This window comes from Vulpes lagopus, chromosome 2 (genome assembly GCF_018345385.1).
Source record: "Vulpes lagopus strain Blue_001 chromosome 2, ASM1834538v1, whole genome shotgun sequence".
NCBI lineage: Eukaryota > Metazoa > Chordata > Mammalia > Carnivora > Canidae > Vulpes > Vulpes lagopus.
This window is the reverse complement of record NC_054825.1, coordinates 43,752,367-43,779,776: the sequence shown is the minus strand read 5'-3', so window position 1 is coordinate 43,779,776 and position 27,410 is coordinate 43,752,367. Positions and strand designations below refer to the sequence as shown.

The 27,410-nt window shown below is 53.7% G+C and overlaps 1 protein-coding gene across 2 annotated transcripts; it reads right to left on the bottom strand.

The window, feature by feature from the left end:
• Positions 1-366: 366 nt before the first annotated feature.
• Positions 367-23,157, bottom strand: SCAMP2 (secretory carrier membrane protein 2). 2 transcript variants are annotated; one of them, XM_041746465.1, is made up of 10 exons: positions 22,969-23,157; positions 10,276-10,344; positions 9,754-9,852; positions 9,095-9,223; positions 7,846-7,963; positions 7,163-7,291; positions 6,359-6,518; positions 5,195-5,296; positions 2,088-2,208; positions 367-1,910 (listed from the first exon to the last, which is right to left on the bottom strand). In XM_041746465.1, exons 1-10 carry the CDS (start codon positions 23,023-23,025, stop codon positions 1,776-1,778), a joined length of 1,119 nt encoding a protein of 372 aa, XP_041602399.1. In that variant the 5' UTR covers positions 23,026-23,157; the 3' UTR covers positions 367-1,775. The 2 variants fall into 2 exon arrangements, with proteins under 2 accessions (XP_041602399.1, XP_041602397.1); XM_041746463.1 differs by lacking the exon at positions 9,095-9,223 and having other exon boundaries at positions 22,969-23,156.
• Positions 23,158-27,410: the final 4,253 nt, after the last annotated feature.

The window sequence follows — 27,410 nt, the reverse complement described above, 5'->3', positions numbered from 1 at the left end:
CGGCCTCCGCGAATCCCGGGGTGGGCGCGCCCTGGTCTCGGCGGGCGCGAGGCCGGCAGCCGTGGCCGCCCGCGGGAATCCCATCCGGGCTGTAGGGCTCACGGGAGGGGCAACGGCGGGGAGCGCCGTTGAGCGCTGAGCAGGTGCGCGGGCTGGGGTCCGAGTCGCGGAGGCTCCCCCAGCGCCCCGCCCGCCCAGAACCGTGGGACGACAGGGTGCTTTTCGCCGAGTAGCCTCGGGAGGCGGCTTGGCGGCTCCCAGGCCAGCGGAGCAGGGCGGCCAGAGGCAGCACCCTGACCGCCTCCTGTCGTGCAGGCTCCGTGGGCCTCCCCATCCCCCCAAGTATACCAGACAGGGGGACCCGTGTTGTCTGAAAATGTCGTTTTTATTTAAAGCACAAAAATCGAGACAGAACATATACATTTGTACACGGGGGAAAAAATACCAGAAAGTTTACAAAACCTTGATCACTGCCACGGCCTTCAGCGGCTCTGGACCTGAGTGGGCTGGCAGTCCGCAGGCCGCGTCGGGGTGGGCCCCAGGTGCCAGAGGCAGGCAGTTGGCCAGCTTTTTGAAAAGTGCCCTCAGTCCACACACCCACCCCTGTATGCAGCCTTCGGAGGACAGGGTGCAGGGCTTATCTGGGGGCTCCAGGTGCCCATCCCACAGACACGCCCACGGAATTACCAGGGCCAGTGACAGGAGACAGGTTCTGCTGGGGGTGTGGGCGGACCCTCCGATAAGAGGCTCGTGGGTCCAGCAAGAGGGGTACAGTCCTGGAATGATTCTCCTGCCCTCCCGAAGAGTCCTATTGCTGAGGGTGGAAGGCAGAGTAGGGAAGAAGCTGAGGCCTTGGCAAAGGGCTGCTGTTCCTCAGGAGGAGAGGAAATCAGGATAAACAGGGCCAAACCACAGCAGGACAGTCAGACTCCACCCTGCCAGACAACTGCCAAAGGCTGGACAGGACCACCTGGGGTCAACGTCCTCCATCCCTCCCATCCCCAAATCCCAGGCAAGCCCACTGCACATTCAGTACGTCCATGGAGGGGAGGGCTCAGAGAGGCCCCAAGGGGCACACATGCCACCCATACCAGGGGCAGGTGCAGGGGGCACTGATCGGCTCTAAATCTGTGAGAAACATAAGGCAGGGAAGAGCCTACAGGTGATGCCCAAGGCTTTGGAGGCCCAGAGACCACCTCAGAGTAATCTGGGGAACAGAGCTTTCCATCCACCTGGACTGGAGCTCATCTAAAGGGGAGCCCTTGGGCGACTACCCCAGCCTGGGCAGGAAGGTAGAGGCAGGATTGTGGATGCCACAGGCTGGGTCCATGGAGCCAGTTTCAGGCTAGGCGTGCTGGGGAGGAGTGGAGCCCCAGGAACCCGGCAGAAATAAGACTCCAGCTGGCACAGGTCCAGGTCAGCTGGTGATTCCAAGTGTGCACATGTATGTGCACATGTGTGTGTCTGTGTGTGTGTGTGCGTGGCGGGGGAGTGAACTTCATTCCCACTGCTTCGAATCCTACCAAACCACCACCAGAGAAGACAGCTTTTTTTTTCTTTTCTCTTCTGTTAAAAAAAAAAAAGCCCTGTCCCTCCCTCCCCTTCCCTTGGGCAAAATGGGAGAGCAGGTGGCGGAGGAAGGAGGAAGGACTTCGGCAAGACCCTCCCTGGGTCTGTGCTGAGCATAACCATTGTTTAAGGCACCCACGGAAAGTGCAGCTAGAAGGCAGGTGAGAGAAAAGGCTGCTGGGGCAGAGGAAGGAGAGTCAGGAGGACTAGTTCCCTTGGAAGGCTCCCCGGGCAGCAGAGGAGGCAGCGCTGCGGAAGGTCCTGTTGCTGAAGATGCCCTGGGAAAACTCCTCCTGGGCCTGCTGGAAGCTGGCCCCCGTCCGGCGGTACAGGGAATGCACCTGCAGAAAGAGGCTGCGGTGAGAAGTGCACCCTGGACGCCCACTTGATCTCCTACCCAGAGCCTTGGTGACAGTCACTGGACCTCTGGGATTAGGGTAGAGGGGAGCAACTGCCTCTAGCGATGGGCATCCCCGAGGCGGAGGCTGGAGAGAGCTGCCCCAGTGCCCACCACTCACCCGCTTCAGAAGGAAGAGTGAGAGCACGGCACACAGGGTGAAGAAGCCAGCCACCACCATCATGATGATTGACACAGCCAAGTGGTCTTGCTTCAGTGTAGACAGGGCTGCAATCCAACCACTGCAAAGGGAAAAGGAAGCCAGAGAGGACACAGTGGGAGTAGGCCCCAGAGGTCCTCTTCTCTAAGTGGCCACTGTAGGCTGACCAGCCACCAGCCAGGCACCTCCCTGCAGCATAGAGCCATGGGCCAGAAGCCCTTGGCCTGTGAAGGCTGAGAGGCCCCACGCTGCCCTCAGACAGGAGTAGTATGGGGGGCGGGGCGGGGGGCTTTTCCTGCTGCTACGAGGGCAGATGGAAAGCTGGGCTGTTAACTTCCAAAGGCTCACCCCCTGGGGAAAAGGAATACTGGCCAACCCATTACACTCATCCTGTATCACCTCCCACTGAGGGCCCAGGGCAGCCCCTCTGCCTCCCGTCAGTCATGTCACCTTCCTGAGCCCCAGGATCCTTACCTATAAATGGGGATATTTTCACACTTCCTGATTTAAAAACTTACTACAAAGCCACAATTCTCAAAACAGTGCACTACTGGCACAAGGACATATAGATCAATGGAAAAGAACCGAGTCCAGAAACACGCCAATATGTCTACCATCAACTGATCCTTGACGAGGGTGCCAAGACCACTACATGGAGAAAGAACACTCTTCAACAAATGGTGCTGGTGCTGGACATCCACATGCAAAACAATGAAGCTGGACCTTGACTTCAGCTACACAAAAATCAACCCCAGATAGATCAGAGACACCTAATATGAGCTAAAACCAGAACACTGGGCAGCTCATGTGGATCAGCGGTTTACTGTCGCCTTTAGCCCAGGGCGTGATCCCGGGGTCCTGGGATGGAGTCCCATGTCAGGCTTCCTGCATGGAGCCTGCTTCTCCCTCTGCCTGTGTCTCTGCCTCTCTCTCTGTGTCTTTCATGAATAAATAAAATATTAAAAAAATAATAAAAATAAAACTAGAACACTTAGAAGAAAACAGTTTACCCTCCATGACTTTGGATTTGGCACTGGTTTAGATATGACAGTGAAAATGCAAGCAACAAAATAATACACTTCATCAAAATTTAAAACTTTTGTGCATCAAAGGACACTATCACGAGAATGAAAAGGGGAGGGGAAAATGTGTTAATCTGATAAGCTAGTATCCAGAATATATATAGAACTCAACAACAAAAAAAAGCAACCCCATTACTAGAGAAAGACCTGAATAGATATTCCTTACATATGCCCAAAAAGTACATAAAAGATGGCCAACATCATTAATTATTCAGGAAATGTCAATCAAAACCACAGTGAGAGGGGCATCTAGGTGGCTCAGTCAGTCTTGGGTTGTGGGTTTGGGCCCCATGTTGGGCTCCAGCATGGAGCCTACTTAAGAACAAAAAACAAAACAAAACAAAACAAAACAAAAAAACATCACAGTGAGATTTACCTCCAGGTTGAGAACAAAACACAATTAAGCATTGGTGAGGTTGTGGCAAGATGAGAACCCTCACATGCGGCCAATGGACATGTTAAAGAAAACATGGTGCAGCCACTTCAGGAAACCGTGGCTGTCCCGCCCCATGTCTTACCACATGACCCAGCAATTCTACTCCAGATACGTACCCAAAAGAACCAAAACCAGATATTCAAAGACTTTTATAAAATGTTCATACCAGCACTATTCGCAACAGCAAAAAGGTGGAAACAACCCCAGGCTCTGTCCAGTGGATAAGAGGATGGATGATTATTCCAGAAAAAGAGAAGTGAAGTACTGATCTGTGTTACAACATCACGATGAGTGAGAGAGGCTGGGCCCAACAAGCCACACATTGCATGGTTCCATTTACATGAAATGCCCACAGAGCAGCCTCGTCACTGCCCGGGGCTCAGGGGAGGACTGCTGAGTAGTACAGTCTCCTTTGGGGTGACACAAATGTGCTGGAACCAGATAGAGGAAAGGGCTGTGTAACATTGTGGATCTACTAAACACCACTTAATTTTTTACTTTAAGATGGTTGAAGTAGTCAATAAAATAAATTTTATCTTCTGTGTACTTTATAATCAGCAAGATGGGGTTCCAGCCAGCCAGCCATGGGGGTTGGGAGGGGAGGGGAGGAAGGCCCTGGGAAGCTGGGGGCTGCAGAGCTCCTGAGGAAGCCTGGCGGGGCAGGGGTGAGGGCTGAGCAGGGGGTGGGCTGGGACCAGAACTCAAGCCTGCTGAATGCGGGTCAGGAACAAACAGCACTTAGGCCACAGCCTATCTTCCAGGATCTCACTGAGGATAGTGAGGAATGGCATTCTCAGAGAGAAAGGGGCCAGCTTAGAAACAGCAGGGCGAGCCGGATGAGGGGTAGTGGGAGGGCAGGGTGCATGCTCCAAGTGCAAGGTGAGTCAGTCCCCTCCCTCCGCTCTGGGTGGGGCAGCTCCACTGGAGGGTGGGGACCAACGTAGTGCAGCTCTTCCAGCCTCGGGCTCTCAGCCAAGCGGCAGCCTGACCTTTCTGTCATGTTCCCTGTGCACTGGGGCAGAAAGGAAAACATCAACCAGCAGCTTTTCTTTTTGAGGCTAATTTAGAGCTGAGGACTACGGCACCCAGGAAACTCAAGCCAGCTCCATGCTCAAAGCAACCCGGGAGAGGCTAGGGCTCCAGCTCCTGACATTACAGGGTCTCTAGACAAAGTCACGGCACAGAGTCTGCAAAAGGCCTCTGTTGGCAGCTGCCCAAACCCGAGGGCTCGCCTGGGGCCTGCAGAAGTAGCACCAGCCTCTGGGAGGGCGCGGCAGGAGCAGAGGAGGATGCAATCCACCACAGGACAGAGCCCTGCTAGCCTAAGGGTGCAGGGCAAGTCCACCCACAAAACCCCAGAGAGTGGTGAACAGGCAAGGCAGCAAGTGACAACCGATGAAGAGTCAGAGGAGCCCAGGAGAGGACGCCAGCCAGCCCGCCCCCTCCTGGCCAGGGGGGGGAAGGTCCTCTGGGACGGGAGCCAGGAGACAGGGTGAGAGAGGCCAGGCCACCTGGAAAGCATCATTCCCTCGTGGTGCCCCAGCTCTCACCTGTCCCCCAGGCCAGGGATGCCAACCAACTGGATGATATAGATCACTATTTGACAAAAAAATATGAAGAAGAACACGAAGAAGCTGAAAGAGTTGTCGGACCTGTGGAGAGAGGGGGAAATTGGAAGTCACAAACGGGCTCGGGGCTTACTCCTCAGCATTCCTGATTCCGCATGGCACAGGGAGCCAGGAGGCAGGATGGGAGTGCAGAAGACAGAAGAGCTCCTGGGGACCAGACACACTGTCCAGGGGACATAGACATCTACAATCATAATCAAAAAGGGCTTGTCACTCTTGCTCTTGTCACTCAGTTTAAGAGATCGTGCTTGACCCCTTAACCAAAGAGCTAAAAGTTGCTTCCCAGAGGACAATATTAAGAGGGGTCCATTTCCTGGAGTACAGATTTGCATTTCATAAAAGGAAATCTATGCCAAAGGTATAAATACCTAATTATAAAACCATTGGCCAGAAAAGTTATTCGAGGGGCGCAGAATTCTCAACCGAACTACCGAACTACCGTCTCCAGGTCCTCAGGGCTGGAACACTGCCTGCCGAGTGCATGGGAGGGTTCAGCCACTGCCCCGCCCCATCCCTGGGGCCTGCTATGCTCCCAGGCCCTAAACGAAAACATCAACTCAACTTGGAGGCATGCTTCCACAAGCCCTAGGGGTGTGCGAGGTAGACCCACAGTCCAGTGTCCATTCTAGGTCAATCACTTGGCACTCAGTGAGCTCAAGGGAGTTCCTGAGGAGGTGGAGGAGGGGCGTACACAAGCTCCCAGTGATAAGCCATGGAGAGCTTATCAAAGTCAGACCTCCTTGGAGCTGCATGCCCTAAAGCTAAAGGGGGGGTGAAGAAGCCCATCCGTCTAAAGTCCTAATGCATCAGACAGCATGGGAGCGGCGGGGGCACAAGGCAGGCTGCGAATCCCTCTCCAGGTCTCCCCTGCTAGTCCAAGGATACTGTCCAGAGCAGACCCCAGGCACAACTCAGGAAAATGGCTCCTGACCTCCATCTGCTCTACTGTGGGTGGGAATGGGAAAGTGGATTTCCCTACCACCCTGTTCTGCTCTAAGATTGGGATGGGAGCCCTGGGCGTAAGGCCCTTGGCTGGCTACCTGGGATGCCAGTCACACGCTCACCCCTTGCCCCAGCCCCACTCACCTGAAGGCCTTATAGATGGGTCGGTACCAACAAAGGAAGGCACAGGGGGTGAACATGATCAACCACAGGATCGAAAGGCCAAAGTCCACTCCCTTGGAGCTGTCGACTAAGAACCAGGCCAGGCAGGCAAGCAGGTTCAGAAAGAGAGTCACCGAATGCACTGGCGAGGGTGAGGAGAGAGAAATGAGGGTGAGGAGAGAGAAATGGGCTTGTGCCAAGGGGACTGAAAGTTTCCCAGGCCCGGCAAACCACCCCTGGAGGGGATGCAAGGTCCACACAGTGAGGGCCGCAGTGGAAACTGCGGACCCTGGTCTACATGGAGGCAGGGTGAGCTCCTGGGGCAGCAGAACCAGGGACCGAACCAAGTTTGTAGAAGGTGAAGGGACAGCCTGGGTACATGAAGGTGGGAGTGGGGAGGCAGACTCAAGGGCTGATCCACGGGGAAGAGGCCTTTCTCTCGGTGATTCTTGTCCCTGGCCCTGCAGGGCTCATGGTGGAGCTACAGGGAGTCTTCTATTCACCCGCGCTCCGCGCCGAGGGGCCTAAGGGAGGGAGGCCTTCACCCAAGGAGGACCCTTCAGGGCAACGAGCTCCACGGGAACTCTGAAGCCTCCTGCTAGGCCTGCCCTCCTCGATCTGTGGCGGGAACCGGCCCTTTCAGGGCAGGGAGTAGCCTGTGGAGGGCCAATCCTGTGGGCGGAAGGTGCCCCCTTCAGCCCAGCACTGAGAGGCACTGGGGTCTGTAGCGAGGAGCAGTCAGACCACAGACAGGGCTTGAGCTCAGAGGGCATGGGGGGGACTCACACATCCAGAGATAGTAGAGCATCTTGCATATCCGCTGGTAGTCAGCAGGGATCTCGATGGAGAAATCCTGATAGAAGCAGGGCTTGACAGGGCACCAGAAGGGCAGGGGCGGCCAGTTGTTCTCTCTCACTGTGTGCAAAGAGGCAACGAGGTAAGGCCTTGGCCTCTACAGTGGCTTGCTGGAGGCACACTCTGGTACTTTATGGGCCAAACCAGGGCTCCCAGAAGGCACAGGCAAGTGAGGCTCAGGGGTCTCTACGGGTAGGGAGTGGGTGATGGGCCAAAGTGTGATGGGGCACGGAAACCCACAAGCCCACTCTAAGATAATGGATCCCAAATGCCCTGGGAAACAGCAAAATGGCCTAAGTGGTTACTTTTATGAGCTACCAGCCCATAAGCACCAGGGGTGGTCATCATGAAGATGAGAGGGAAGCACATGCAGGAGCAGGGCCCCTACTCTAGCAAGAACTTTCAGAGATGGGGATGCCTGCGGAAATAACCTCCACCGTGGACCACACTGCCGGCCGGCCTTCCGGCCTCCACCTCCCTGCTCTCCACACCGGCCCCAGCACCACGGAGATGACCAAGACCCAGCAGCGCTCCAGGGCTGCCCGGGGACAGGCAGGCTCAGGGCAAGCTCCTGCACCCCGCACTCTGGCCCAGAGGCTGGCCGCCTCCCTTACCATGTAAGCTGGCCACCGTGCTCTGCAGCTCCCGCTCCTTGCGCTCTAGCTCAGCTGCCTTCCTGTCCAGCTCTTCCTGCTGCCGGAGCAGGCTTGCCTGGGCTGCGGAGGCCACGGCCTGGGGGGCACAGAAGGCATGGGCAGACAGACATGGGAGATAGAGGGGCAGTGTCAGCCTCAGCAGGACGTCAGAAGGGCCTTGCCCCATGCAGGGAGAGCCAATCTCAGCCCCTACGGCGTCTTGGGAACCAGAGAGCATCACAGAGACGCCAAGGCGACCTGCGTCCTATGCCTCTACACCACCTCCGTTCCCTTAGGCATTCACCAGCCTTAACCAGGGCGCTGCTCTCTCTCCTTCTTCCCTGAGCTGGAGCAGAGAGAACTATCCCCTGTTCTGGAATCCAGGCAAACTTCAATTACCCTTTAGGGTAACAGCAAAGGGGAAATGGCCTCACAAGAGACTAATCTGTAACCAGAAACCAGAAAGCCACACCTCATTTGAAGAGCCTGGAGGGTGTGTGTGTGAAGGGGGCACAGTGCAAACCCACTAGCAGTGAGCACAGAGGGGAGGCACCTGAGGGCAGGCCTCGGGGATCTAAGCACCACCCCTCCCCACCCCCAGACCCTGGGAGATACCCCTGCCGCCCACCACCAATCTGTGAAGGTTACATCCCAGGACTGCCCGCCAGGCTTGGAGGACCTTGGAGGTCGTGCAGAGTGCAGGCTTCATCCCCTGCGCGGGACAGCAAGGCCCCGGAGTGAGGAGGCATCTGGGGAACTCTGGGAGGCTGAGCCGAGCTAGCCCCAGCAATGCAGCCCGGGGCCCCAGTCCTGCCAGGTGCGACAGCCCCCGGGGCTCGGGTCCTCATGAAGTCTACAGTCCTCAGGGAGCAGACATGAAACCGGTCATCTTGCAGGACGAGAAGCCAGGCATACGCGTACATGCGTATGTATACGTGTGTGTGTGTGTGTGTGTGTGTGTGTGTGTGTGTGTGTGTGTGTGTATACACATACAGACGCTCGCTCTCCCACTCTCTCCAACGAGCTCTCCGAAGAGCTAAGGCTGCCTCTGGGAGATGATCCCAGGCACTGGGGGCCAAAGCAGGCCCAGAACTGACCACGCTGGGCCATGCTGAGGGTCTCAGCTGTCCCTCCCAAGTCCAGTCAGACAACGGGAACAGCTTGGGACCCATGAGAGTCCAAAGCCTGGCTCAGGCCTTGCCCTCACGTTCATCTACGCTTTGCCTACCTTCGGAAGCTTTCGCATGTAGCTGTCTCTGAGAATACTATCTCCTCCTAGTAGCATCTGCCTCTCTGAGAGCTCACTCACTGTCAGGAATCTGGTAGGCAGGAACTTGCTGGCCTGTCTAAGCAGGAGCTGCAACACACAACTCCATTGTGGGTCATGCTCACCGGGGTGGCATGCACCACAGGGGCAGGGCAGTGAGGTGATGGAGTAGAGGGTCAGGTACAAGGCGGACAGGGTTCACAGTATTTGGTGAAGGGATAAAGGAAAATAGGAGGGAACACAGGAATAAAAGAGGTAAAAAAATAAAAATAAAAAAAAGATTCCGGGGCCCAAGTGGAGAGGACAAACTAAAGCTCCAGAAGGATCTGGAATGGCTCAACAGGGGCAAATGCTCTAAAGACACCAAGGACTCCAGCCTGGTAAGCAGAGCTTATGTTTTGGTGGTAGTGGTGGGCGGGTGTAAGGATCTAGGGTGGCTGAGCAGAGCCTCCGTGTGCAAGTGACCAGCTCCAGAGAGATCACCAAGAGGGCCCTTGACGGGGAGCCAGGAATTAAGGCCCTCTGTCCACGCTCTCCCTCCAATCTCAGAGCTCAGCTACCGGTCTGGGAGCTTCCCTTTCTGGAAAGGAGAGGCAAGAGGGATCTTCATCAACAGTTACCTGGGGGGTGGGCTGGGTTGGTTCCATGGAAGGCTGGAGAACCGCTGGCTGCGAGGGCCCAGGGAGCTGCGTGACAGGAACTGTTGTCGCTGCATTTGTCTGTGTGCGACACCCCAAAGGAGGCAGGTGAGTGGCTCCACTGGCCGGCCACACAAGGGCAAACTCATGGCAGGGTGAGTGATGTGCCCCTGCCTGTGAGGGGCATTCCCTTTGGGGCACACCTGGGCTGCCTCTCTGGCTTCCTAGCCACGAAGCCTCAGGCGCTGGGCAACGTGATGCTTCACCCAGCACCCCTGCTGGAGCCACGGCTCCCCAGCGCTGTCTGGCCCTCTTCAGAGAGGGGCCCAGATCACAGACTGGTGACTCCTTCATCCTTCCCCCACCCCAAGTTCATGTTAGGACTGTCCCTTTGAGGACTGAAGCTTCTCAGAGCTGTCGCCGCCTCTGCCAAGGCTCCTGGCCCCAGAAACGTGGCACCACCCGGAGGACCCAGGGACTCAGAAAGAGGGCATGCTCACCAACCTCTGAGAAGGGGTTGAACTCAGCCAGGCTGCCTTGCGGGGCATTGGTCAGTTGGGTCACAGAGGGATCCTGCCAAGGTGAAAACAGCCATGAGACGTGAGCAGAGACTGTCGATGAAGGGGAGGCACATCGCCATCGCTTGGCCCCTCCGCTTGGCCCCTCTGAGGGCCAGCAGGCACTCCCAGGGATCCCCTCCCTCTCGGGAAGGCTCCTATGCCCAGCCCCTGCCACACCAGGGCTGCTGCGATCTTCTCCCTTTCTGGAAAAGGAGTTCAGCCCCAATGACTCCCCAGAAGAGACCCAGAGCAAGCTTCGCACTCCGTGACCTCAGAATAGATACCACCCATATCCTTGTTGGTAACCTTTCCAGATGAAAAACGGTTTACAGCATTGACCTCCAGGATCGGGGTGGGGTTTTTTGCGGGGGTGAGAGGGGGAACCAGGGGTAAAGACTTATTTTTTTACTTTATAACCTTTCGGTTACTGTATTTATTGTCTAAAAAAAGTACTTATTCCTCTGATTTTTTAAAGGACAGTTTAAGGTCGTGGAACACAAACATGCTGCTGGCTGCCAGTGCTGATTTTATTAAATCAGGCACACTCGCTAGGAATAGAGGCATAAAGGGCTCCGATGAAAAGCTGGGAGAATGTTTTTGGGTTTGGTTTTTTTTTTTTTTTCCTGGATTCTTTTCAAAAAATGCAAAAATGTCCTTAGAACACAGTCTTTTCCTGAGTTTTCAATCTTCCCTTCCCCATCTGACCTCTGCCAAGGCCAGCCCTCTGGCCTAGGGCCTGCCTTCGTAGCAGTGCCTGTCATCTCCTGCACCCCAGCAGCCTCCGTGCTGGCCTGGGGCCATGGGCCTCATCCTGCTCCCTCCCTATCTCCCTCGGCCCCACCCTCCCTGCCCTCCCCTCCCGTACTTAATAGGTGTGGGGCTCAGGTCCAGTTCTGCAAGACCTAGGCTCGGGAGAAACAGCTGTGAAGGCTGGGCACAGGCTGCTGGACTTTGCCAAGGCCCTGGTTCCGAGGCCTCCCCTGGCCCCCCTGCGTACCTACCCCCTCCCTCATGGCTGGTTCACACGCTCCCACCAGCTGGCCCAGCTTCACCTCCACCAGGAAGCCTCCACCAAACAGATTCTCAAACACAGTATTCACACGAGACAGACCTTCCGAGGATAGTCCTCTCAATTCTTGGCTGTGGGAAACAGACCCTCGCCAGGGTGCTGTGCTTATCTTAGGTCTCAACATGGCTGGTCCCTATTCGGTACATTCAGAGAAGCAAGGGTCGGCGGTGGGCGTTGCTGAGGTTTTTCACATGTACCAATTCTCGTCTTCCCACCTGGGCCTCCAATTCCTGAACGGTGAGACTGGCTGACTGGCCCCAGGGGCTGGCCCAGAGCGGGGCACACAACCCCAACTCACTTCTCTCTGGATGAACCTCACCTCTGCACCCCCACCCAATGTCCTCTGCAAGGAGGCAACATGGCTAATGTCCTTTCTGCTGGACACCGGTCCTGCCGGGTGGCCCCTATAACTTGAACAAAGTGGTAGGGTGAGGTTCAGAAGGCCACCTGAGCTGGGGGAACTGGCCTTGAGGTTATTTGCGGCTGAGTGACTAGCAGATTTCTCCCAGAATCACTGGGCTGGCTTCCTCCAAGAAAGATTTGGGGCTCAGGCTCCGATCCCCTTTCGGACTCCGCAAGCACCAAGCCCCAGCAGGCCGGGTGAGCTGAAGTCATTGAAATCAGATCCACCATCCAAGGAACTGGTTACTTGAGTCTGTGTCACGGGACAGAGGACAGAGAGGGTGGCTCTCGTAGCAGTTTCGGGTGCTGGTCCACATGTCTGCCCGAGGTGCACACGTTTTAATAAGCAACCTCCAGACCATGAAGAGATGTCATTTCCTTTACTAAGGTCAGCCAGAAGAGGATTCTGGGCTGGGCAAGCTGACTACTCTGTCTGTAGTGATCCCTTCTCCTTTTTCTAGAATCTTTAACTCTTGGCCCTGGACCCCTTTAGGGGTCCAAACAAATACTGTCTCCACTAGCAGGTACCCTCTGCAGCCAAATGCTGCTACTGCCTTTTTAAATTTTTTTTTTAAGATTTGTGTATTTATTTGACAGAGAGCACAAGCATGGGGAATGGCAAAGGGAGAGGGAGAAGCACATTCCCCACTGAGCAGAAAGCCAGACACAGGACTTGATCCCAGGATCACAGCCTGAGCCAAAGGCAGACACTTAACTGACTGAGCCCTCCAGGCACTCCAGCCAGAAGCTTCTGTGTCTATTTCATACTTCTGGCTCTTAGTGCTTGGTGAAGGGCCGGACGCAGAGCAGAAGCTCACGTGATGTTGCAGAGTACCTGCTGCATGCTCTCCCCTACTTTCTCTGGGGGTACTGCTCAAAAGCTGAGGAGCACCTGCATCACTGTGGCAGCCTCAGGGTCCAGAAGCACCCCACCTCAGAAAAGGGGCCTGGAATAGTCCGCCTTGTTCAGCAGCGCACCCCCAAAGCCTGCTGCTGTCGGCAAAGTGCTCAATGTGTGGTTGAATGAATGAACCCCATTCCCAAGGAGCATTGATAGGGTGCTGTGAGTGACCAGGACACCTGCTTCTGTTCATTTTTATTCCTGGACTTCAGGGAAGTCCTTGGGGAACACACTCATGGTAGGAGACATTGCGGACAATCTCACACGAAGGGCCACACTGACCAGTCTGAATGAAGACCCTTCCTTGGCTTCTACTCTGAATCATATGAAAATAAGAAGTCCCCTGCAGAAACCTTCTTTCCCACTTACCAAGCATCAGCTGACTCATAAGTGGGTCAAGTCGTTACTTCAAGGGATGCGAGAGCTAAGTTTCACCTAGAGAGAGGTAACCTAAAACCCCCATGGTACACAAAGGACTCAGGCTGGTTAATGCCCGTCACTGAACTGGTAACAAAGAAAACTCTCCTGCACTCGGTTCTTTTCATTCAGGGAAGAGTTATAGTAGGAGGACGCACCAAGACAAACGGGTGCAACCCTTTCCCTCCTGGAGCCAATGATGGATGGTTCTAGCAGACATGTGCACACAGCACAAGAGCCCAGGGCAGCGTGAAGAAGGGGAGGGCGGGGAAGGGAGGGCAGGAGAGGGGAGGAGAGGCCCACCACCCCTGGGGAAGGGGACCCCTCGTGTAGCTGTAGTGTCAGGGAACAGAGGGAAAGGAGGCAGACAGGCAGGCTGGAGCTCCGCTGGGAAGGGCGGGGAAAACATGCGTGTTTCCATTTTGGCAATCACTTTCCATGTCACAGGCCTGGCTGTGCATGAGCTGTAACTTTTCCCTGCTTTTCCGTCCTACACTCCACCCAAACTGCCAGTAGGGGGTTTATTTCAGGCTCCAAATAAACACATTAAATAAATACCTCATTAACAAAAACAACTCAGCCATTCTCTCTGGGAGGCAGGGAATTACCAATACTTTGGAAACTCTGTGAAGTCCTATTTGCTTTGGAGACAAGGGTATGTGTCATACGACAAAAAAGGGCAATCATCCCCAGGTGGGCTGGCTGGGTCCCAAGTGAAAAGAGCCACAGTTAACCTCAGTACTTCCTTACCTGAGAATCGACCCTAAGGAAATATGATGAAAATATGTAAAAATCTGTATCTGCAAAGACATTTATTGCACCAGTATTTACAACGGGCAAAGAAAATCAGGGGCACCGTGGTGGCTCAGTTGGTTGAGCATCTGATTTTGGTTTTGGCTCAGGTCATGATGTCAGGGTCATGAGATAGAGCCCTGTACTGGGCTCTGCACTTAGCATGGAGTCTGCTTGAGATTCTCTCTCCCTCTGCCTCACTCTCCACTCACTCATTCATTCTCTCTCAAATAAGTAAATAAAATCTTTTTTTCAAAGATTTTATTTATTTGAGAGAGAGAGAAAGTATGAATGGGGGTGGAGGGAGAGGAGAGAGAAGGAGCAGAGGGAGAGGGAGAAGCAGGCTCCCCACCGAGCAGGGACCCTGACACCGGGCTCCATCCCAGGGCCCTGGGGTCATGACCTGAGCCGAAGGCAGATGCTTAACTGACTGAGCCACCCAGACACCCCACAAATAAAATCTTAAAAAAAAAAATCAGGACATCCAATGACAACAAGCACAAGAATGTTTAAGTACACATCCCCTCAATGGCCTAAACAGCCATTAAAAATCGCAGCAATGAACACAGGATAGCAACATAGAAAAGGCCTTGTTATATGAATCCCAAATAACAATTCTGTCAAAAGAACTCATATGAAAAGAGACTGGGTAGAAAACCAAAATAACAAAGGTTGCAAAAGAAAGACTATAGAAATAGAAATGATCTATTTTGTCTTCTAAACTTTCCATAATGTGGGACGCTCAGTGGTTGAGCATCTGCCTTCAGCCCAGGGCGTGATCCCAGAGTTGCGGGATCAAATCCCACATCAGGCTCTTTGCATGGAGCCTGCTTCTCTTTGCCTGTGTCTCTACCTCTCTCTCTCTCTGTCTGTCATGAATAAATACAATCTTTGAAAAAATAAAATAAAATAAACTTCCTATAACGTGATGACATTATTTTTACCTTCAAAGCACACATACCCATTCATTTTTAAAAAGAGCCCAAGAACCCACCAAATGAGCAAGGTGCACTCAAGCCTCTCTCCCTGCCACAGTAGTGATGAACAAAGCAGCTCAGAGTGTGAGGCTGAACCAAGTGGCCTGGCACCAGAGGCCCTCCAGGACCCAGTGCCAGCACCCCTGGCAGCAGTCAGTCCTTGGTCAAACTGAGCCACTTGCCACCTCCTTCCACTTTGGTTTACTCCCTGCACAACCCATCCTACACCAAGAACAGGGCTAGGACATTGGGAAAAAAAAAGCCTTGGTTCCTGTCTTCAAGAAGTGGACATACAGAGAACAAGCAGTCAGGGTGGGAGTGTTGGAAGAGGACAAGGCCAGGCAATAGCTTCACCGCGGAAGGAGGGACTGAGCAGACTGGGAGCAGACTGGGAGTCAGGGAAGGCCTCACTGAGGTGGCACAGGAGTCGGATCTTGAGCGATGACAGAAGTTTAACAGGCACTAAGGAGGGAAGCGAGAGCAGCATCTCCAAAGGTACAGCATCTCTACGTGTTCAGGGCACAGGATGTGGGGTGACCCAGTGAAGGCTGGGTGAAGGCTGGAATTCACCCAAGGCAGGACAGAGGACATAGAAGTTTATTGAAAATGCTGCAAGGGAGCAGTGGGCAGGACAGCAAAGGAAACACTGTTAGCCGTGAGGTGGGGGCGGGGGGGTGTAGTTAAGGGGAAGTAAGGGGGGATGGGATGGGAATGAATGGGATTTAGTTTGGGTACCTGTGCCCCGTTATAAGCAGCCCACTGGTCAGCTGGGGCTCACGGGTATTCTGAGGTGAGTCACTTAATGAGCCTGTTTGCATTCCGCTAGGGGGCTGGGGGCTCTATGGGCCTTCTACCTGACTCAGATTTCCAGTGCTCAAGCCTGTGACTTAAAAGTGGCTTCTAGGGATGCCTGGGTGGCTCGGCGGTTAAAGCGTCTGCCTTCGGCCCAGGGCATGATCCCAGAGTCCTGGGATGGAGTCCCGCATCGGGCTCCCTGCATAGAGCCTGCTTCTCCCTCTGCCTGTGTCTCTGCCTCTCTGTGTATGTGTGTCTCTCATGAATTAATAAATAAAATCTCCAAAAAAAAAATAATAAAATAAAGTGGCTTCTAGGGGCGGGCGGTGGGTGGCTCAGTTAAGCACCTGACTTTTGGTTTCAGCTCAGGTCAGGATGTCAGGTTTGTAAGTTCAAGACCAGGGTTGGGCTCTATGCTCAGTGGAGGATCTGCTTGAGATTCTCCTCTGCGTCTGCCCCTACCCCCACTCTAAAATAATCTTTAAGGGATGCCTGGGTGGCTCAGTGGTTGGGCTTCTGCCTTTGGCTCGGGGCATGATCCTGCAGTCCCAGGATCGAGTCCCGCATCGGGCTCCCTGCATGAAGCTTGCTTCTCCGTCTGCCTGTGTCTCTGCCTCCCTCTCTGTGTCTCTCATGAGTAAATAAATAAAATCTTAAAAAAAAAAAAACCTTTAAAAATAAGTAACTATAAATAAATAAAAATAAGTAAAAAGTAAAAACGGTCTCTATACAGAAGACAGTTCTGAGGACTGTGGAGTGAAGAGTATAGAGAACGGGAGTGCCAAGGAGCCAGCGTGAAGCAGAGGTCGGGCAGGTTGCAGGTGCCTGGACCCCACCCCAGGGCAGCACAGGGCAGCTAGAGACTGGTACCGGCGTCTCTGCCGTGGCGAGCAGGGAGGGAGGATGGGCCGGGACTGCAGTCCACAGGGGTGACGGTGAAGCATGACAGCTGGGAGGGGAGCAGCAGGGACAGACTCCAGATACCCTGCCCAGGTAGATGCCATGGGCTCGATCACTCTCTGGGCAGGAGAGAGGGAAGGGAAGTTAGAGCAACTGGGCGGCTACCTTGGGTGACTGGTGACCAGTGCCACCGCTGAGCAAGATCAGCGGTCGCGGGGGAAGGGGAACAGGTTTGTCAGGAGAGGGTGTGGGAGCAGGGAGACGCCCTGAGAAGATACCGAGTCAGTTGGGAGATACCTATAGACTATGTCTGCTCGAAACGGTTGGCAACATCCAGGTGAGACGTGGAGCTACTGGTTTGAAGCTCGGGGGAAGGTAAGGGCTAGAGTCCTACGTCTGGTCTGGGTTTTTTAAAATAGGTTCCACAGTCAACGTGGGGCTTGAACTCACAACCGGAAGACCAAGAGTGGCACGCTCTACCGCTAAGCTGCAGATGCCCTGAGAGCTCCAGACCCGGGACGGCGGGGATGTGCATGCTATTCTGAGGCCAAAGTGCAGTACCTGTACGCACTGACCCTTGTCCCATACTTTCCCGAGATAAACCTGAAAGTCTTTTCTCCACTTGGGAGACAGTCCTTGAGTCCGCAGCCTTCCTGGAGTGGGCCTCACTGCAATAAATCCCTCTCTTGTTTCACCACCATTCATCTCTCTGCCTCTGGATTTGGTCAGCGCCAAGGGGCCGAACCAGGCCTGGTCGGGTCCCCGGAGCCTGGTGCTCTTGCACCCCTGTACCCTGGCTGGCTACAGAAGAACTTCCTCAGAGAGGCATCCGCTGAGCACAAAGTCAAGGACAGAGCTCCAGGTTTCGCAGGCTGAAAACAGGCAGAAGGTGGTGAGAGGCCGAGGACAGAAGCACCAGACACTAGCCAAGCGGTGAGCGAGATGCAAGCGGCGGCGCATCCAGGCCTGCAGCCAGGGGGAGGCAGGAGGTGCCCGGGGGCTGCCTGGCGACAGCAGGCAGGAGCCACATATAGCTGCTGGTGCTGTGTCACCTGAAATATGAAATACCTTCGCCTCCCATCTGCCAGGCTCCCTGCTCTCAGCCTAAGCCTTCCTACCACCCGACTCTGTCCTTCCTCCTCGGATCCCTCACAGCTGCTGCTGGCAAGTTTTGACTACGTCATCATACTCGGTGTCACTGTGAACAGTTAGCACTTCCCGGCTCTCCGGCCACATCAGAAGTTCTGGCCGGCCGCGTGCTCATTTACGTACATCTCCGGCACAGGCCCTCGGAGCAGCAGGAGCTCAGCGATGTGCATACATGTGTCAGCATCTCAGGCACTGCTTGAGCGCTGCTGGACAGGTCACACACCCTGCTAACGTGCACAGCACTCTTCTCTGACAGAGTGGCAAGAACCCCTTGCTCATCCCGGTTAAATATTACCATTTCTCTAAACACAGGATTAACCTACTCCAAGTACCTGCAAAGAAAACAGAGGTGTAGGGACGCCCAGGTGGCTCAGTGGTTGAGCGTCTGCCTTTGGCTCAGGGTCTGATCCCCGGGTCCTGGGATCGAGTCCTGCTTCTCCCTCTGCCTGTGTCTCTGTCTGTCTTTCTGTCTCTCTCATGAATAAATAAATAGTCTTAAAAAAGAAAACACAAATGTGTTCAAGCTAGCTGCATCTCTGGCTAGGTGCTTTCTACCACCCAGCCAAGCTCCAGGTGCCAGCCACAGAGGCAGGGAGACGAGGTGCCAGCCACAGAGGCAGGGAGACGACTCCCAGCACCACCAGCACCACCCCGCTTCCTCAATCTGGCAGCTGTCTGGACTCACACTATCTGAACTTTACCAATTTCAACTTGTTTGAGACAATGCTCCAATTCCACAGGCAACTTCCAACAAGTCCATCTGGTGCTTTTAAGAATTCCCAAAGTCAGTCAAGCTGGAGCCCACCCTCTCTGGGAAACGGCAAAACCTCCATGTCCGTGCAAGGGAACTTTTGTTCACACCCAAATCACATTTTTGCTACCACTTTCACCTCCCACAGGAGAGAAGCATTTTAAATCACTGGGAAGCAGCCATAGCACTGAGATTATCTTTTAATTGCAAGGAGGCAACGTGTGAAAGTGATATTGTGTGATCTGGCAACTCATGACACTGAAAGGTTTTCTCTGTTCGAGCACCACCAGCTACTTCACTCCCTTTCCTTGAGATCGATGCCGTCTGCCTGGGGGCAACGTGGCAGAAATGCCTGGAAGGAAAGCAGCTCTGGCACTGGCCTGGGTGACCTGCTTGTTAGTGGACTGCTGAAAACTCAAACCGGCATGTCAATGCCCACCTTCAGCCCTCTACCTCTTCACCAACCTGACAAGACTTCCTGAGAAGCTTTCAGGACTGATCGCGTTGGGATCAGTCCAAAGCAGGACCCACATACACAGAGTACAGAGCAGATGCACTATAATTAACAGAGGGATTAGGAGTGCCAGGGGAGGTTGTAAAATCGGTAACATTAGGCTTGCAGTTTCCTGCTTTCCTCCTGGAAGTTTGGTGAAACTTCTGCTGCGCTCTTGTGACAACTCTGCTTTCACAGCTCTTGCTTTGCAGAAGTTTGCTAAGGATCCCAATTATAACTCTATGCAAAGAAGAGGTCAAAAAGCTCACGCCCTCAGCACAGGGCAGGGGAGGCAGCTGGGAGTAGGAGGTGGATAAAAAACACGAGTAAAAGAAGTCAATTTAAAGGCACATGGCGGGGGGTGGGGGATCCCCTGGGTGGCTCAGCGGTTTAGCGCCGCCTTTGGCCCAGGGCATGATCCTGGAGACCTGGGATCAAGTCCCACATCGGACTCCCTGCATGGAGCCTGCTTCTTCCTCTGCCTGTGTCTCTGCCTCTCTCTCTCTCTGTGTGTCTCTCATGAATAAATAAATAAAATCTTATAAAAAAAAAATAAAGGCACACCGGAAGTTGCATAGTCTATTATAAGAGCAGAAAAAGGATTCCATAGTTGGATACCTTTGAGAAGTACTGGGTCAGATCAAGTTGAGCAAATGTCTTCACCAGAGGATTGCTCAGAGCCTTTTGCAAACTAACAACCCTTGTGAATCTTCAAGAAAAATGGAATACAGAGTGATTCCCAAACTTAGATGGCTACATATCCCTGAGCACCTTTCAGGACTGGTATTGCTCAGAACATATGCTCCTAAAAAGCAGAGCATACTTGTCTTAAAAAGCACAGTATCATCTGTATTATTCAAGTCCCACACACTGGGGGGTGGGGGTGGGGGACTTGCATAGCTAACACTAATTAGTGAGTACTAAAACTCACTTAACTAGCACTAATCACCACTACCAGTACTCTCAATTCAAGAATGTGGACAGTGATGACGAAGATACATTCCTTCCTTAGCTGGCCTAAACAATCCCAACCCAGTTTAAGACCAATATGTGAACTTCAAAAGCTCCATATGTGGGCTCCTGCCAGCTGCAAATTAGCTGCTGACTGTCCCATCATCCCTGGGTTCCTGGTTTCCTCCTCTCTGAATTGAGGGGTTACAACAGATTTCTGAGGATGCTCCCAGCTCAGGGACTCTGGACACCAAGTATACTTTCATGACCCATCATGGAGGGGCAGAAAACGTGACTCTGCTCTGAAAGCTGGCTAGGTGTGACGGTTTCTGAGCCTATCGCCCTCCTCTCCCCTTGTTCTCTCCTGAGCTCTGCGCTAACACCCTGGGTAAATGAAGCTGGGTTCACACCCAGTCACCCCAGGGCTGTACCCTCCCAATGTCCCAGCCCTGGCAGTCAAGGAAGCAGACACTTCCATCACAAGGACAGGGAGGGCAGCTCTCCAGGAGAAAGAGCTTGGGGGCCTCACGTCCAAAGCTCCTTCTCCCCCCGGGGGCCGTGTGCCAAGAGGAAAAACCCAGCGCAGGAGTAGAGTCGCAGCCAGCCAGCTCTTGTCTTCCCACACAGGATTCCCCACCAGATGTTGCTCTTTACAGGCCCACAGCTGCTTCCTGTCCTGCCATATCCTGGGGCTGCCTGATGGACAGACTGTCTCACTTGAATGCAGAAGTTACTTCGACCACAGTTTGCACAATCATTCCTGGGGCTGGAGATGTGGTTTAAGACTAAGACTTTCAAGCTGCTATTAATACAGGGCAGCACACAGGCCAATTATCTCATCCACTGCTAGCACGGTGGACAAACTCTCTGCATCTTTTGACAGCTGACTGCCTCTGTTGGATAGCAGCAGACATTTTACGTCTGTTTCTGACAGGGGGGAATAAAAAGAAAAAAAGCAAATTATTACACAGAACCCATTCCAAGAGACTACTAGATCCTTACTAAAACTCAAAGTCCAGTGTTATATGGCAGTTTTGTAATTAAACCAAACTCTTGGGCAGCCCGGGTAGCTCAGCAGTTTAGCGCCGCCTTCAGCCCAGGGCCTGATCCTGGAGACCAGGGATGGAGTCCTGCATCGGGCTCCCTGCATGGAGCCTGCTTCTCCCTCTGCCTGTGTCTCTGCCTCTCATTCTCTCTCTATCTCTCTGTCTCTGTCTCTCTCTCCCTGTTTCTGTCATGAATAAATAAATAAAATCTAAATAAATAAGTAAATAATAAACCAAACTCTTACCAGATGATACTGGCAGGGAAAAAAAAAAAAAAGCAAATGTTTTTTTCTGTACTCAGCTAATAGAGATGACAGCGTTACATAAGAGACAAGGTCCCTGCAAGGGTTCTATCAAGAAACAGTAAGCTAGGGGATCCCTGGGTGGCTCAGCGGTTTAGTGCCTGCCTTTGGCCCGGGGCGTGATCCTGGAGTCCCGGGATTGAGTCCTATGTCGGGCTCCCTGCATGGAGCCTGCTTCTCCCTCTGCCTGTGTCTGTCTCTCTCTCTCTCTCTCTGTCTATCAAAAATAAATAAATAAATCTTAAAAAAAGAAACAGTAAGCTGCCAGGGGACTGTTCAGGATGTTACAAAGACCAAGCTACCAAAATTTGCCTGGAGGGCTCCCTTGAGACCAAGAAAGAAGCATAAAATGTCCACTCTCTCCACAGTGTACCATCATTTCCTTCTAGGCTCCTTTGCCTTTGCTCTGACCCTTGAAGGAATTCAAGGTGAGAAAACTCATGCTGTGAGTCGCAGGAAGGACCCCTGTCAGCATTTCCCCCACACCTGCAGGAAACTTCGCAGCGGCCAACCAGGATAAACCAGGATAAAGTGCCAGCAGGATGAGTTCACATGCCTGTGACATCCTGACGGAGCAGAATCGTCGGAGCTGGTAAGTCACTGGTCAGCACAATTAAGCTTCCCTAGAACTGGTTTTGAGCAGACATGAAAGGAAAGGCACGGGAGGTCGGGAGCGAGCAGGAGTCCCAGCCCCTCGTTGTGGAAGAACAACACCCTTGGCAGCTCAAAGGCAGAGAGGTTTGGGCTTTACGTGGGAAGACTTGGGCTGTTATCCTTTGCTCCAGACGCGAGGCCAGCGCAAAGGTCGACAGGTCTCAGCGCCCCTGCCAGCGCTTCGGGACCCTCAGAGCCCGCCCCCTCCCGTTTCCTCCCTCCCTAATCTGGGCGCTCTCTCTGTTCTGGCTTAAATCCCGGCCCAGGGATCCCTGGGTGGCGCAGCGGTTTGGAGCCTGCCTTTGGCCCAGGGCGCGATCCTGGAGACCCCGGATCGAATCCCACGTCGGGCTCCTGGTGCATGGAGCCTGCTTCTCCCTCTGCCTGTGTCTCTGCCTCTCTATCTCTCTCTGTAACTATCATAAATAAATAAAAATTTAAAAAAAAAAAATCCCGGCCCAAACCAGAGCCGTGGCCGAGGTGCCGAGTGCTCATCAAGTCCATGTATCAGCGTGCCTTGGCTACCTCCCCGCCCGAGCAATTCTCAGCGGGTTTCCTACACTTTGTAGGCCTGTCTGGCCGTTGGGCAGGTGGAGGGAGAGCGAACCTTGGGATCTCCCTCCTTCTCCTGCCCGCCAGAGGCTTCCACCCCGCTGTGCTGCTGTCACCCTCTGTCCTAACAGGACTCGAAGCGGGTGTCCCCCCAAGTCTGCGGGGTGGGGAGGGGTCTCCCCCTCCGGTGAAGTCGCTTCTCTCCCCGGCCGCGTCGGCTTCAGTCCCCTTGCCTGGCAGGGTCCAGCCCGGGGGGCGACGTCGGGCGAGCTAGAGGGTCCCCCCAGCTCTTCCAGACCACCGCGCCCCGCCCCCTCCCGGTGCCACCTGCTGCTAGCCCCGCCCCCCGGGCACGACGATTGGACAGGCCGTCAGAGCCTATTCTCCCATTGGGCAGACAGCCCGTCTCTCCTACGCCACGTCTCCCGGCTCCAGCTAACGAGGCCCGGCCGCCGCGGCCTTGGAGAACGGAGTCGGGGGCTGTACCTGAAAGGGGTTTACGTCCACCGGGTCTGCGAAGGGGTTGGTGTCGACGGACGACATGGCGGTCGGGGGGCTGAGGAGCGAGCTCCGCCGGCGCTTCTGCCTCCGGGCGCCCAGACCCAGCGGCGCTCTCCGTGCAGACCCTCCACTTCCGGGAGCGAGGCGGCCGTTCTGGCGCAGGCGCGGCCCGCGGCGTCACAGAGGTCCGCCCCGCCCATCGCCCCGCCCCCTGCCATCGCCCCGCCCACCACGGAGCCGCGTGGGCGGGGCGCCCTACTTCCAGCTGCTTTCCTCTCGCTGAGTTTGGGGGTGGCAAAGTCTCCAGGGGAGACTCTCCCAAAACCTCTGGGCCCGAGGGCTCCCAACTCTGCTCCGGGAATTTCCCAAGTAAACCAAGTGGAGGCGGCAAGTCAAGCCCCTGGGGTCCCTGGAGGCAGGCCTGGGAAGCCGCGCCGGTCTGGGCGGGAGGGCGGAGTGTGAGCTAGTTTGGGCGCGCCCGGGACGGAGCTCCTGCCCTAGAGGACGTCCAGAGCTAGGCCAGGGCCCGGGGTAGGGCCGAGCCCAAGAGCTCTTGGGAGAACCGACCGTGCCGCTGTCCACGCACAGGCGACCCCTGATTCTCCTGGGTCCTGCCCCCTGTGGCCCAGTGTCATCGTTCGGGTAATGAGGACCCCCGAGCCGGGTCAGGTGTAGGGCCCGAGCCGGGATCTGAATCTGGACACGAAGCCTTTGTTGGGTGAACGCGGGATTTCAGCCATTGAGCCATCAGCCATGGGGGACACGGCTACTCCCCACTACCCTTATTTCTTCGTATCTTTCTGCTTTGTTCGCACCTGCTGCCGCCCAATCCAGCCACACTGTCATTCCTTCCTCTGGGCTGGTACAGGGCTGCGGATTGGCCTATTGCTGTTTATGCTGTAACCAGAGATGGCTTTAAAAGGGACAAAATATTATGAAATATTATTATAAATGATATTATTTAAAATATCGTTATAAGAATATTATTATAAAATAATATTATATTATCTTAAACCTTACTGCGTAAAGCCCTTCAATTATTTTCCAATTATTTTCCATAAAGGCCTGAATTCAGGGTAGCCCGGGTGGCCCAGCGGTTTAGCACTGCCTTCAGCCCAGGGTGTGATCCTGGAGGCCTGGAATCAAGTCCCATGTCGGGCTCCCTGCATGGAGCCTGCTTCTCCCTCTGCCTGTGTCTCTGCCTCTCTCTGTGTGTCTCTCATGAATAAATAAATAATCTTAAAAAAGAAAAAAGGCCTGAATTCTTGTATGGCCTCTAGGTCCTGTAGGATCTGCCCCCACCTATCCGTCCCTCCTACTGGCTTTTCAGTTTCTCAACTTCCCTGTTCCCTCCTGCCTGGGGGATCTTTCCCATGAAGTTCCCTCTTCCTGGTGTGTGCTTAGCCCATGCCCTCATCAACTTTAGTTAACCCCTACTTATCCTTTTATCCAAGCTCAGATGCCCCATCTTCAGGAGTGGCCTCTCCACTCTGTAGGTTAGATCACCTCCTTCCCCCATAACAAATGCTTACATTACCCTGTAGTCTTGCTTCATAATAAGTATTGCAGATTGTAAGTATACACTTGTCTAGGCGGTTATTTGTGTTCTGTCTAACTAGACAGTAAGCTACACAAGGGCAGGAGTAGGGTCTGTTTTGCTCACTGTTGTAGTTCTGGCACTAACATAACCTCTCTTTCTCTGTGTGTGTCTCATGAACAAATTAAAAAAAAAAAAAAAGGACAGATGTTCTGGTCACCCAGGAAGTTCCAAGGGATAAGTGATTTAGGAGTTCTATGTCAGGAATTGGGGTCAAAGGCCAATTATAGGAACAAAAATTGCCCCTAGCACTTTTCTTTTCTTTTTTTTTTAAGATTTTATTTATTTATTTATTCATGACAGACACACACACGGCGGGAGAGAGAGAGAGAGAGAGAGAGAGAGAGAGGCAGAGACACAGGCAGAGGGAGAAGCAGGCTCCATGCAGGGAACCCAATGTAGGACTCTATCCCAGGTCCCCAGGATCCGGCCCTGGGGTGAAGGCGGCGCTAAACTGCTGAGCCACCCGGGCTGCCCCTGCCCCTAGCACTTTTATTGCTTAGGACTTTACAAAGGTTCTAGGAACTTTGGCCAGGAGTCCATTATTATATATCACATCATGGGCAGCATAGAGATCTTTGCTGTTTGCAGCCTGAAAGGAAAACAGTCCACACAACATGAGGCTAGCCTGCTTCCTCCTTGTCTGCCTGGCTTAGTACAATGCTGGACTGGTGAAGAAAGAATGGAACTTGCTTTCACCAATGTGGAGCTTGACTACTCATCTGTCTCTAAAGACCACTGGGATTGGCCCCCTTCTCCGTGAAAGAGACATCATTTACTCATTCACTCACCCAGTGGGGGAGGAGGTGTAACATATTGGAATTTTATGCTGTTAGGCCAGTTCAGCCCTCCGAGACCCATCTTTCTCATCTCTAAAATGAGGCTAAAGGCACTACCTGTCTCATAGGGTGTCTTGAGAATGAAGTGAGACAATTCTTGAAAAAGGCTTAGCATGGTATTTATTTATTTATTTTAATTTTTATTTATTTATGATAGTCACACACACAGAGAGAGAGAGAGGCAGAGACATAGGCAGAGGGAGAAGCAGGCTCCATGCACCGGGAGCCCGACGTGGGATTCGATCCCGGGTCTCCAGGATTGCGCCCTGGGCCAAAGGCAGGCGCCAAACCGTTGCGCCACCCAGGGATCCCTTAGCATGGTATTTAGCACATAACGACACATGTTCACTGCTGTTATAGCTTGAGCTCTCAGCTAGGCACTGGCAGGAATGTGAAGCTGAATTAGATATATAAGGTCTAGTAGGGAAAAGAGGTCATCACTAGGAAAGTGTGATCAGTTCCACTATAGATAGATAAGAGGTAAGGATGAAAGGCTCTAGGCTCTCCAAACACACTATTTTTCTGAGTGTAAGGAGGGTGGCATGAGGTGGGGTGTGTCCCAAAGATCTGAGTTCTTTCTTCCCTGTACAGAGATACTATGAAGGAGTGACTCTACTTCTGGCTTTAGTGGTAGTGGTGGTGGGAGGTGCTCCAAGAAGCCCCCGTACCTACACCAATCCCTCATTCTGTTCCCAAAAGGTTCATATGGCTGGGGGGGGGGGCGGATGGAGAGGAGGAGAAGGAGAGAGATTCAAAGGTAGGAAGTATGTGGGATGTGCTGTTTGTAGGATTCTTGTGTTTTCCATTTTATTGTTCCTTAGAAGCTTCCTTTGAAATGCAGGCTGATGTATCTGAGCCAGGGGACCTCCAGGGAAGGTTGATGTCCATAGCCAGGCAGAAACAGAGAAAACAGCACCCCTCCTTTCCCCTCCGGGGTGTGAGGTAGAGACCGTGGGACCTGGGGAAACGGGAAGGGAAGCAGAGTCAGGACTGTAGCCCCTCATTCCCTGTGCCTCAGCTGGCTGCCCTCCTCCTGGGCTGCTGACTGAAGTCCAGACGTCAGATCCTATTTCCAGAGGATTAGCAAGATTATTCCACAGACAAGGCCCAGCCCAGCCTCCGGCATGCGGAGCTCCACATGATTCTCTCTGACTTCTGTGTGTGTGCCCTGTGGGCAGCTCCGCCTGGAGGAGGGATGGGGTGTGTGTGTCTGTGTCTGTAGTATTTAGAGCAGAGAGGATCAGAGGAGCAACGCGCCCCATCCCATGTCACTCCCTAACATACCTGTTATTTCCATTTTATAGAGGAGGAAACTGAAGCTCAGACGGTAAGGTGCATGTGACATCTGTCATCATCAAGCACCAGTGAGCCCCTACTTACAGCAATTCTTTGCTACTGACCGAGGTACTCGGTAAAACCTGAAGTCCCCACAACAGTTTGCAAATTCGGCCCGCTGCCTTTCCCCTCTGCCCCCCTGGCGGGCACTCCCACCCCACAACACACCTGCTCACTCCGCTCCAGCCACACTGGCCTCTGTGCCACTTACTCCTGGATACAGCAGGCCCATCCTCGCGTTCCCACCACTGAGTCTTTGCTCAAGCTGCTCCTTCGGCCGGAACATTGCTGGTCACCTCCAAGTCTGTGCTCAAGCCTCCCCTCCTCAATGAGACTGAGACATCTTAAATCCTGCAAACTGCCTCCCACTCGCACTCCCCCACCGCTTAACTTTTCGTGACACTTACCTTTCAACATTTTATATGATCTACTTATTTATTATGCTTATTTGCCCGTCTTCTCTTCACCAGGATGTAAGCTCGATGAAGGCAAAGCTATCCAGGGATCTTCACCTTCCTTTCGGATGCACCGCCAGCCCTTGGAACCGCCCGTGGCATTTTTTTTTTCGCCCGTGGCATTTTGCCAGCGCTCAATCTGCGTCCGGTGAAGGGACGAGCGGATACGAGACGCAGGACTGCGGGCGGCAGTCTCCGGGC

What these genes read in the sequence shown, in the direction of transcription:
- SCAMP2 (XM_041746465.1), bottom strand. Translation starts at nt 23,025, where the DNA reads ATGTCGTCCGTCGACACCAACCCCTTCGCAGACCCGGTGGACGTAAAC. An exon ending in CCCATCTATAAGGCCTTCAG is followed by an intron (nt 5,297 to 6,358) that starts GTGAGTGGGGCT and finishes CTCTCTCCACAG; the next exon opens with GTCCGACAACTCTTTCAGCT. An exon ending in CACTCTTCCTTCTGAAGCGG is followed by an intron (nt 1,911 to 2,087) that starts GTGAGTGGTGGG and finishes CTCTTTCTGCAG; the next exon opens with GTGCATTCCCTGTACCGCCG.